The 12,233-nt window shown below is 45.0% G+C and overlaps 1 protein-coding gene across 2 annotated transcripts in view; it reads left to right on the top strand.

The window, feature by feature from the left end:
* The window catches only part of HADH (hydroxyacyl-CoA dehydrogenase), a gene marked incomplete at its 5' end in the record, with an annotated part of 49,035 nt that extends 37,985 nt beyond the window's left edge, over positions 1-11,050 (top strand). Inside the window, 4 exons of one of the 2 annotated variants that reach the window (XM_079718152.1) lie at positions 3,553-3,625; positions 9,102-9,218; positions 10,201-10,352; positions 10,625-11,050. In XM_079718152.1, coding sequence (XP_079574278.1) covers positions 3,553-3,625; positions 9,102-9,218; positions 10,201-10,319 — 309 coding nt within the window. In that variant the 3' untranslated portion in view covers positions 10,320-10,352; positions 10,625-11,050. Of the gene's footprint in view, positions 1-3,552; positions 3,626-9,101; positions 9,219-10,200 lie in introns of both variants that reach the window. The other variant, XM_079718151.1, reaches the window with a different exon arrangement.
* Between the last annotated feature and the right edge of the window lie 1,183 nt (positions 11,051-12,233).

Genomic DNA, 12,233 nt, shown 5'->3' with positions numbered 1-12,233 from the left:
TCCCCCCAGTGGAGGTCTGTAGTGTTCGATTAGGGAATCTCATTTTTTTTTTTTTTTTTTTTTTTTGTGGTATGCGGGCCTCTCACTGTTGTGGCCTCTCCCGTTGCGGAGCACAGGCTCCGGATGCGCAGGCTCAGCAGCCATGGCTCACGGGCCCAGCCGCTCCGCGGCATATGGGATCCTCCCAGACCGGGGCACGAACCCGTATCCCCTGCATCGGCAGGCGGACTCTCAACCACTGCGCCACCAGGGAGGCCCGGGAATCTCATTTTTTAACACTCATTTTTTTGGTTTAGTTTTATGGTTTTAAATATTTTGGATTAAAAAAAAAATCACATTAATAACCAGAGGGTATGGTTGCACTTTTTCGTACCAGTTGATGCTTTGTTTGTGGCAGAAAGTAGTCATTGTGTTAGAAAGGGCATCAGCCTGCAGCAGATCAAAAGCCAGGTATGAAAATGGAGGTGTGGGAACAAGCCAGGGATGGTCTTCAGCAGCACAGTCATTAATTCATGGAGAGTGATGATTCGTTCTTCGATCAGACTGGCCATGGCAGATGCAGGCCTGGGAACTCTGGTCTCATAAAATTGCCCTTGTTACATCTCTTTTTAGGTGATACCTTAGGGCTTTTGGAGAGTCTTTCAGGGTCAGTTATTCAAGCTCTTGCTGAGGCACCCAGACGACAGAAGGCAATCACATAGAACAAGGGTCAGCAAACTTTTCCGTCAAGGGCCAGATAGTAATATTTTAGGGCTTATGGTCTCTGTTGCAACTACTCGATTCTGCTGCATGGACCATACCAGCAGAGAAGTGTGGCTGTGTTCCACTAAAACTTTATTTACAACTGGATTTGGCCTGCAGGATTGTAGCTTACCAACACCCGACACAGAAGAATGGCATGAACGTGCCTGAAATGTGTCTTTCTTCCTAGTAAGACTTCACAGGGGAAGTGTGGTGTGAAAAGGTTAAGGCCATGGACTCTGGAGCCAGCCTGCCTGGGTTCACATCCTGGCTTTGGCACCTATTAGATGTGTAACCTTGGGCAAGTCACTTAACCTCTCTGTGCCTCAGTATCCTCTGCCTCACGTAGAGGTAATAATAGTACTTGTCTCACAGGGTTATTATGAGGAATAAATGAATTAATATTTGTAAAGTACTTAGAACAAACAATACCTGGTATATAATAAGTACAGTAAAGTATATTTAATAAATATATGTGTATGAAAAATGTAAGGTGTATGATTATATAAAATTAAATTGCTTAATTAAAGGACTGTGTCTCTTTACATTCTACCAATATTATGAGAGTATCACTGCATCCTCAACAGCATTGTATATTATAATGGGGAAAAAACCTCTTGCCAGTAATCTTACTGGCAACATGCTATTTTGTTCTAATGAATATTTCTTTAAATATTTTGTGAGTTTTAGCATGTTTTCCTTATTGAGTTCTGTGAGCTCTTTATGTAAATGATTTTAAAACTCCATATATTATATATGGAGAAAATATTTTTCCCAGGCTGCTTTCTGATTTCTAACCTTGTATATGGTGTGCTTCATGTATTCAGGTACCCCGCCCCATCCTGAATTTCTACAATAAACTTTTTGAAATTGAAAACATTTTTGCCGTAGTTTTTTTTTTTTTTTTTGCGCTGCAGTACGCAGGCCTCTCACTGTTGTGGCCTCTCCCGTTGCGGAGCACAGGCTCCGGACGCGCAGGCTTAGCGGCCATGGCTCACGGGCCTAGCCTCTCCGCGGCCTGTGGGATCTTCCCGAACCGGGGCACGAACCGGTGTCCCCTGCATCGGCATGCGGACTCTCAACCACTGTGCCACCAGGGAAGCTCCCTAGTTATTTAAAAAAAAATTTTTTATTAGAGTATAGTTGATTTACAACGTTGCATTAGTTTCCACTGTACAGCAAAGTGTGTCAGTTATACCTATATCCACTTTTTTAGATTTTTTTCCAATATAGGTCATTACAGAGTATTGAGAAGAGTTCCCTGTGCTATACAGTAGGCCCTTATTAATTACCTATTTTATATATAGTAGTGTGTATTTGTCAGTCCCAGTCTCCCAATTTATCCCCCCCCCCAATTTTCCCCTGGTAACCACAAGTTTGTTTTCTACACTTGTGACTATTTCTGTTTTGTAAATAAGTTCATTTGTACCACTTTTTTAGATTTCACATATAAGCGATATCATGATATTTGTCTTTCTCTGTCTGACTTATTTCACTTGGTATGAGATTCTCTAGGTCCATCCATGGTGCTGCAAATGGCATTATTCTTTTCTTTTTTTCTAGCTGAGTAATATCCCATTGTATTTATGTACCACATCTTCTTTATCCATTCATCCGTCGATGGGCATTTAAGTGCTTCCATGCCCTAGTTATTAAATCAACATGGTTATATTAATATAGTCTTGGTTAAACTGATAAAGCTCTTTTGTGCATCTCTGTATTCCTGGGAGATGGGGTAGGTGTGGTTTCAGCTTGTCCAGAGTGAAAGGAGCTACAAATCCTGTGGCTACGGTGTGCAGTCAGGTGAGTTGGAAGAGTAATGCAGGAGGCTGGGCGTCTTTAATTCAGATGTTTTTGGAGTGTCCAGTGTGTGCTTGAAACGGGACACAAGGCCTGGGGCCAGGGTGCAGATTTCTTCCTGCAGGAGGATCACAGCCTTTTGTTAAAAGAGCGGGCTCCATTTACTTAGTGGAAATCAACTTCACATAAATACCACCAAAAAGTTAACCAACCCAGCCTGCCCCACAAGCTTCCCAAAGAGATCAGTAGGTAGAATCCAGACCCCATACTAGGCCTCCAGGAGAGATGGTTAAGCATTTTAATGAGGAGGAAATGAAGAAAGGGTGTGCAGTACAAGGAGTCATCAGGGTAGAGGGTCTTGGGTAGTGAGCTGTGAAAGGCTATCGGTCTGTTAGCATCTGCTTGTTTGCCCCGGCACCTGTCCCCAGCTCCACCTTCCTGTGCTGTGCGCTGGAGCCTGAGAAAATCCTGAGCAGCTGGGAGGTCATGCTCCTGCGAGGAGTGTTCAGGATGGACTGTTACTTTTTCTAGACTCCTGAAAGGGATGTGGGAGAGAAGAGGAGTAAAAGGACTACCATTTGAGGGGAGGGCTATATGCACAGCATTTTATGTGTTCTGATTTATCTTTACAACCTGTGAGGTGGAAGTTACTGTTCCCATTTCACAGATGATGAAACTGAGATTCAGAATGATGCAAGGTCAGAGAATATTAGAATTCGAGCCCAGATCTGCCTGCCCCCAAAGCCATGCTCTTTCTAGTGAACCCTCTGCCTTATCTTCCTTTATTTCAGGGTCCGTGCAGTAGGGGCTTCTGGGGTACTATAATTGTTGGATAAATTGTCATGTGAGATAGAAGTGAGACTGTCTTGGTACCTTAAAACATTTTGAAAATGTATAGCTTGATAAATGTGGGTAACAGTCCAGGGTGAGAAGGAGTGATCTGGTGACTTTACAAAAGATAAAATTGATGGAAAATTCATTTGTCTACTCTTTTTCTCTCTCCTCTGACAGGATACTCCTGGGTTTATTGTGAACCGTCTCCTGGTGCCATACCTCATGGAAGCAGTCAGGCTGTATGAACGAGGTAGCTGTCCCGACCCAGGCTGGGTGCAGCGAGTCTGGGAGTTCTCCCGCAGGGTCTGTGGGAAGGGATGGGCCATGAGGAGTAGGGGAGGCGCTTATGTTTTCTGGCTCTGTGGATCAGCCTGCCCCTGGGCCCCCGTGCCTCTGTCACTGTGTTCCCAGGCCCCCCTGGATTCCCTCTGAGGTGGCCCTGGGACAGACCCCCCCTCTACAGTCCCAGCCAGAGCAATCATAGGCCAACACGGATTTATATCCTGGATCTCTGGTTAAAGGGTTTAGTGCTTAAAATAATAATCATGATGATGATGATGATGTAGATGTAAAAATCACAGGGCCAGGAAACCTTTAAAATTCCCTAAGGTTCTAAAATTGTGACAGAAGGGAGATGAGTAACAAGGCTGTTGTGTGATAAGGAATGTTTGTAACAGCCTTGTCCATCCTTACTGAGTGATGTTATGATGCATTTTTTTTTAACCTTAAGAATGGTCTGAAATGTTTTTTTCTCAATACTTTGTTGATTGACAAAGAATGATTTTCCCTGTTGCAGAAGTAGACTTGGGACATGGTCCAAGGTTATAAAATGTCATGTATCCTCCTGCCTACCTTACCTACCGCATTTCTGGAAAGGTAACTATCATGTCTGCTTCAAAGGCAAACAGGCCTTAATAGGACTGGATGAAAAGCAAGTGTAATTGTTTTCAATTACTTCATTTACAAATGCTTGCTCCTGAGAATGTCATTTTTGAAACAAAACATTTATACTAGCTCTTCCAGAGAGATGAAAGCATATTTTCTTCCTCAAAATCTGCTTTAAATATTAAAACTTTTCTCTGTGTTTTATGGAGGCATTTGCCTCACTTTTGCTCCAAGATCAAACCAACACTTCTGTGTTTATCTATCAACAAATATGCCTAATTACACCTCAAAGACAGCATGAAGCATTTTGCCCTACTTTGAAAGGCAGAGGTTTTTTTTGTAATGTGATGTTTTAGCATATAGCATGTGGGTGATCCACCTCGTAATGGTGTCTTTCTCACTGAATCATGCTGTCACTTTGATATATTTTCAACTGAACCATGTATCTGGTTGTAAGTTGAAAGTCATTTTCTTATCTTCTACTTTCCTCTTACCAGCAGTGGTCCTTTTCTAAATAGATAGAGCCCCTTTAACCTTCACCGTCACTAGCCACCTGGGAGGTGAAATTTGGAGGGGAATCTGACCCCACAGGGGAAGTACTCTTACTTTGCCCTTGGCAGCGCCCTCAGTACCCTGGAGGTGCTGGGGGTCGTGTCTGGGTGCTGTTTCCCAGGAAGCCACACTGTGGTCTGGACTCCTCACACCTCAGGCTTCTTACCATGTCCCTTCTGCCACCTCAAGGTTCTGCCCTCATTCAGCCAGCGCAGGGGGTGCTCACATGCACGCCTGCCAACCCGCCTCTGTTAGCCTGCTCTGAGTGGCTGGCGGGACTGCTTCCGTTCTTCTTTGAAACCTGAAGGCATTCTGGATTATCCTCTCTCGCTGCCATGTCTTTTCATTTGTCACTTTGTATTCCTCCCTGTCATCCCAGTCTCCCTGTGCCAGTCAGCCTGCCTTTAGTGAGGCTCCCCCAGGCAGCAAAGGGTTTCCCGTTACCTCGGGTCTTTTCCAAACTGGTCTCAAGTATTGTGTCATCCAAGAGGGTGAGGAGACAGTGCATGCAGTGCTGGCCCCCGGGCAGCAGAGTCAAGCCACGAAGGCAGTTCAGCCCAGCCTTTTCCGAACTCATTGTGGAGAATTTCTCTGGATGACACTGTCTTGGTCAGCTTGGGCTGCTATAAAAAATACAGCAATATAGATTGGGTGGCATATAAACGACAGAAATTTAATTCTCACAGTTCTGGAGGCTAAAGTCCAAATTCAGGGTGCCAGCATGATTGGGTATCTGGTGCGAGCCCTCTTCTGGTTGTAGACTGCCTCCCATGGCAGAGAGCAGAGAGAGGAAACAGGCTCTCTTACGACTCTGAGAAGAGCTCTGATCCCATTCATGGGAGCTCTACCCTTGTGACTCTTCTAATCCTAATTCCTACAAGACCCCACCTCCTTATACCGTCGCATTGGGGGGTAGTATTTCAACATGAATTTTGGGTCCATTACAAACACTTTTGGTATTCCCGAGGTAAGTGTGCCACTCAGACAGGTTGGCAGAATGCTGCTTTGAGCGGTAGAGGGTCATCAGAAGGATGCGTGGGGCGTTAGAACAGAGAATCAGCCCCGTCGTTGTCCACTCGGGCCTCCTGGGCAGCTGAGCGTCTTTCAGTGCACAGGCCCCCAGCAGCGCTTCCGTCAACTGCCTGTGGAGTCTAGCTGCGCTTCACCGCCCCCATCCCTGCTCTCTGGTGCTGTGAGCCTCCTTGCTTCTGTGTCGTGCCTTCCTCCCCAGTGCCCTGCAGCTTCTGTCCTCTCTCCTTCTGTTGCTCTCATCATTCCCACTGTAACTGAGGCCTGACTGGTGAGTTCGGTCACCCTCACCCCTGGGGGTCCGGGCTCTCTCTGCAGACCTTTGAGCAGGCTGGTGCTTCTAGCAGACAGCTGCCCCCGTCAGATGCCACTGTGACAGGTCGGGGTCCGCTCTGGCAGCGCGGTGGGGCTGCATGGTTAGCTCTTCTCGGGTGATGCCCTGGGAGTGTCCTGAGCCTGTTCCCCAGGCACTTTGTGACATCCTGCTCACACTGTCCCTCCCCCGCCCAAGACGTGTTCAGCGGTTCCATTGTAGCCTACCAAATACGGTGCCCTCGCCAGGGGGTCTTCTTTCTCCTCACCCTCTGCCTTCCTGTCATCACCCCACACCTTACTCCCACCTTCTCACAAGGCCCCACTGGACTGTCCCCAGCGCTCCAGGCTGGATGTGATCTGTGTTGTCGTAACTCTCTGTACACTTTGCTTCTCCTTCGAGGCATGTGCTAGTCTCTTCCCTGCCGCACGGCATGTGTCTCTCTTCTCCTACTGTACTCTTGTTTTCTGCGGCAGTATTTGGGTCCCCATCTTCATACCCCGCGAAGTGCTTGTGTAGGACAGGCTTTAGGTAGCTGCTGCTGAATAAAGGAATGGTGGCTGCACTGCGGTTCTGATCTCTTTGCTGTGACTCTGGTTTGTTGTTAATGCCAAGAATGGTCGGTAGGTGGTGCTGATGAGTCGGCAGAAGAAGCCTGTTGGGGCAGGTCCCAGGTTCTCAGGCCTGCAGAAGAGCTGGGAGTTCACTGAGGACGCCCTTCTTTGTTGTTCAGAGTTGGGGGCTCTTAGCTGGGGGTGGGGGTGGGTCCCATGAGCCTCCTAAGGTTGATGCAGAATTTTGTGTATATGTGCATTTTCTTTGGAGAAGGTGTCAGGTTCCGAGTGAAGTGCTTGATTCTAAAGAGTAGGAATTATTGGTCTAAAATTACTATTGGTAAAAATTATTATTGGTTAAAATTATTGGTCTGTACCACGTGTTGTTAACTCCCACTTGGCACACCGGTCTGTATTTTATTTCTCTCTCTTTTCTTTTTGCCTCTTTCACCCTGTGTTACTCAGAACAGAATTTTTAGAATTATACTGACTTTGTAAAGCTTTTTAGATTTTTTTTTCCATGATGGGCTGTGTCTTCATATTATTTTAGTCAAGTGAGTTTCTGAATCTGGAATTACAGTTTTGACTCTAGGGTTTATTGTCTGTCTTGAATACTGATTTAATTAAATGGCTTTAGGTAAGTTGGAACCATTATGCTATGAGATTTCTGTCCCCAGGGAGCCTATATTCTAATAAGGGGAGACAGCCTGTAGCGAATGAACCAATAGATAACATGTTAGGTTGTGACCAGTAATCCCCGAGAAAGATAAAGTCTAGGGGATGGCCGGAGTCCTAGCCTGGAGTCCTTACAGTTGCTAATTTATATGCAGGGAGGAGGGGGAGGCTCTGATGCGGTGACACCTGAGCAGAGGTTCTGCGGATGGTGAGGACAGGATACAAGTACAGGGAGCATCCTGGGCTGTCCTTCCAGCATTCTGGCCCTGACACCACGGAAACCTCGAAGTCTAATGAAATCCTCTCAGCATAATCCACTTATCAGCTGCCGGGTTCTTTCTCACGCCTGCCTTTGCACATGCTGTTCCTGCTCCCTGGAATGCCCTTCCCTGCCCCTCCCTGGGATTCTCTTCAGGACCGCCAGGACCCGGGCCTGGGTGGCAATTGTGGTGAAGTCGTGGCAGTATGAGTAAATCTTTCCGTGTTTGCCCATGCAGCCGTGTGAGTCTTCATGAATCCTCAGCACTTGTTATGATGAAATTTGTGCTTTACACATCTGAATCCTCCCTATACTGTGAACACTGGAGTGCTTGTCTTGTTTTTCTTTGTCTCATTCCAAGTCTCTGGTGCCTGATACATAACAGATATAGACAAAAGTTGAATGAATGAATGAGGCTGCCTGATAAAGCTAATGTGTATGTGATCATTTTTGCTCTCTTATGGCCTGAATCTCAAATCATGGTTCTCAGGATCCTCTGGTTGACTAATCAGTGGAGTACTGATAATGTCTCCCGTAAGAAATAATTGGTTGGTATTTTAATCATCTTGAACTGCCTTGAAATCCTTTGGCATTACCTTAGTACTTCATATGCTTTTAAAAATAGAGTCTTTATGCATGTTAAGTAGTTCTTGTTCCTCATGCCTAAAAATCTGAAATATTCAGGTTGTGAAATCTCTCAAGTCTTTTATAACTTTTTAATTTTATTTAGCTTTGGTATAATTGACCATTTCTTTATGCTTTGGAACAAAATTCTAGATAGACACTTGTTACAGGCTAGTCCTGATTTTGGAGAAAGGGACCAGGTTGTTCTCTGTAAAGACCTCTGTGACCCAAGGACATTATTTGAAGGATAAAAATTCCAAGAAAAAAGCACTTGGCCCTTGACTCCTCAGCACACTTGCACACTTGCATGGCAGTGCTCAATCGGGTTTGGGCTTTCCTTTAAACATTATCGTGACTAAAGAGTTTGTGTGCATGTGATTCCAGAGGGATACTCATTACTTATAAAACCAGGAAAGCTGGAAAAGAAAAATATACATACAATACATAGAAAAACAAAAAAAAAAGCCCATTTATCAATCAAAAACATGTCCTCGCTTTAACGGATATTTTAGTAAGTTATTCCAGAGAAGGTGATTCCCAATCCATTAGAAAATAACTAATGTTTCCAGGCCACTGGGGCCTTCTCTCTCCATGAACACGGTTGCAGTGCTCTAGAATTCACCTCACAGAGTAACTTTGTGGAGTAGCTTTGAAAATCTTGTGACCTATTTGGCATTTACCTCTAAGAAAAATCTTACCTAAGCCAGAGTTCCTGATTCCAGATGTTTTTTGAATGTGCAAATATGTAAAATGCTAGTAATTCAGGGACTCAGCACGTGACCAGGAGGATTGTGGGAAGGATGGTGGTGACTCAGCACTGCCCTCTTCTGCGTAGGTGATGCGTCCAAGGAAGACATCGATACTGCTATGAAGCTGGGCGCTGGGTACCCCATGGGCCCATTCGAGCTTCTCGATTATGTTGGGCTGGATACTACGAAGTTCATCATGGACGGTAAGAATTGGAATTCTCTGTTGTCTGTCTTTAATTGAGTTGAGGTAGTCTCTCTCAACTATGAATTAAAGTATAATGCCTATTTAAACAGATAGGGAGTCTTAGTAGACCTTCCAGAGTCCTGCCCCACCAGCTTAAAGATTAAAGTGAAATGGCAGAAGGAAAAATGTGATTGCCTCTTCTCCTCATAAGGCAACTTTTTTTTTTAACTTTTCATTTTGAAATAATTATAGATTCACAAGAAGTCTCAAATACAGCACAGACAGGGCCTGTGTACCCCTTTGTATAGTTTCCCCCTGTGGTTCCATCTTATATCGTAACCACAGTACAGTATCAAAGCCAGGAAATTGACATTGGTACACAGTCATTCTATCACATATGCTGATATGTGAACCACTGCATTCAAGATGCACAACCATTTAAAAAAGTGTATTCATTTTACTGTAGTGGCTCTGAAGACAGGTTTAAAATAGTAACCAAAATTGGGCTACCGAAGTTGAATGTATCTCGTAGTACCAAGTTGCACAAAGAATACTTATGGGAGGAGCAGGGAGGGCTCTGGTTTAAGCATGAACTTTTGAATTTTATGAGGGTACAAAATACCAGTGGCAGCAAATTCAGATTTGCTGAAAAGTCATTTCACTGTGTCACTGAGGGGTCCAGCCACCAGGTGCATGGGTTCTGTTTGTGACCCTGGACCTTTGGCATTAGCGATTCCCAGGAAGGGGTCGGATGGACAGGACGGCCATTGGTAGAGCTGGGCCTCGAGCGGCGCGGCCTGGTGGCAGCACACCCGCTTTAGGGCTCATGCTCAGCCTTCCTTCTGCCTCTGCCGTTTTGGCCCGAGTGACACCGGGCCCGTGGGGCTCTCCCACATCAGAGTAGGGACCCTTCTCCCCACGCTCTGCCTCCAGACTTGCCCTGGAACGCCGAGACTTAAACCCAGCACTTCATCCGAAGCTTTTTTCCCTTCTCTCAATAGGATGGCATGAAATGGATACAAAGAACCCCTTGTTTCAGTCCAGCCCATCCATGAATAAACTGGTAGCAGAGAATAAGCTTGGCAAGAAGACTGGAGAAGGATATTACAAATACAAGTGATGCGCAGCTTCTCTGGCTCTGGGAAGAAGCCCCGTAAGCACACACCAACAGCTCCCCAAGTGCCCAGGGGAATGCTCTTTGGTCAGACGTTCCCTCACACAGCACAGTCTGTTCGATGTGCATTTTGATTGTAATCTATCTGAACTAAAATTATTTACAGTAGTTACAGTAATAGCCGATTCCTCCATTGAGAACTAATTCCTTTTTTTAGTCTGTTTGTTCATTTCTGTGTATTTTCTAAAAAGCTTTACACCTTAGGTGCCTTGGAGTAAACATTTATTTCGAACCTTGTCGTTTTTGTAAAGAGTGTCCTGAACCTGAACTCATTCACTTGTAACGAGAGCACCCTGTGTCCGTCATTGCCACACGGGAGAGCCGCGAGCCGTTGACTCATCGTGGTGTGTCTGTGGAGGGCTGCGTGAGCAGCACCTGCATCTCGCCTTTACCAGAACATTTGCTGCCTGCAGCCTCAAGCCTTACCCTACTTTGGCCATGACATCAGGTGTCATGCCTTGATTCAACACATCATCGAGATGATGCTTCTGGATTGGTGGGAATACCTCCATGTGTTTTGTTTTTGCAGGAAGAGGTTTCATTCACCTCTGAAATCTGAGTGATTATTGTTTTTTTTTTCATGAGAAATAATTGCTGCAGATTGACTCTAATGAAATGCAGTCTTTTATTCTGTGAAAATTTGAATTGAAATAAACATGTAAAATTTAAAATCATAATATGCTTAAATGGTTATAAAAGTAAAGGTTGGTAATTTAGGCGGAAGCTGTGCCATCTTCTTTGGCCTGTAGTCACTTTTTTGAGTGGTAATGGAGGGAAAGGAGTGGCAGGAGAGGGTGTTCATGTACAACCTGCCTGCAGCTGTCACTCCAGATTTCTTACCTGCAGAGCAAGAATAAGGGCACAGAAAACACTTTTTAAGGAACATCTGTTTCTTCTTTGCCAACAAAAAGAAACAGTGTAACATAAGCTTCTTTTAATCATTGGCTTGAGAAAGTGTCTTCCAAGATAGAATTTTGAAGCTGGAAAGAAATCAGAAACCCTGAGGTCCAGTGGCCTCATTAACAGAGAGCTGAAGTGATGTGCCCAAGGTCACCAGAAATTTTGTGGCGGAGCCAGGATTAGAACTACGTTTCAATGATAAAAAAACATATATACAAAATAGCAAATTTGAAAATTTCAAACAGGACTGTCCCCAAAATGGGCATCCTTCTTTGGTATCCTGGGTCACAGTGCCAGTCAGTGGTTGAGAGATTTCCACCCCCCTCCATTTCATGGTGGATAAAGGAGAGCTTATTCATTTTTTTTTACTTGAATCTAACTATAGCATAATGGAAAAATTAATATGTACTTACATTTCTACCACACATAGATTAGAACCTGGTTTAGGAAACTTGTAGGTTATTCTTATAAAACATTTCCTAACGATAAAAGGAAGCACCTGTGACACCATCACCATTTCCATTACTTAAGGTTACCCTGTGGTCAGACAGCCCCCTGCTCATTCTCAGGCTGGCTCCTGACCTTTGTTTGACAGGAGCCCCGGGCTTAGGAGGGGCCTTTCTTTCTTTCTATTCTCTGACTGGAGTGCCCGCAGGATGTGGGCCCTTGTCTTGGAAATGGCAGGGCTCTTTCTTGACCACTGAATTCCAGAAAAGAGAGAACTCAGTAGTGTGACTGTCAGCCTGCCGGGGTGAGGGTGGAGGTCACAGCCACCTTTCTCTGGCTGAGGGTTTTCAGCTCACTCAGGCTGCGAGAAAGTCAGAACACCTGGCCTCTGAAGATTCCTTTATCATTTTCAAAAATCCTGTTCCACGTGCCATGTTTGAGTCCGGGAAGGAAATTTTGAACATCTTCTTACGGGAGCAGAGAGCGGCTTTCTCGGCCCCGTCTCTGCATTCT

This window comes from Hyperoodon ampullatus (genome assembly GCF_949752795.1).
Source record: "Hyperoodon ampullatus genome assembly, chromosome: 1".
Classification (NCBI taxonomy): Eukaryota; Metazoa; Chordata; class Mammalia; order Artiodactyla; family Ziphiidae; genus Hyperoodon; species Hyperoodon ampullatus.
This window is presented reverse-complemented; position numbering and strand designations above follow the sequence as displayed.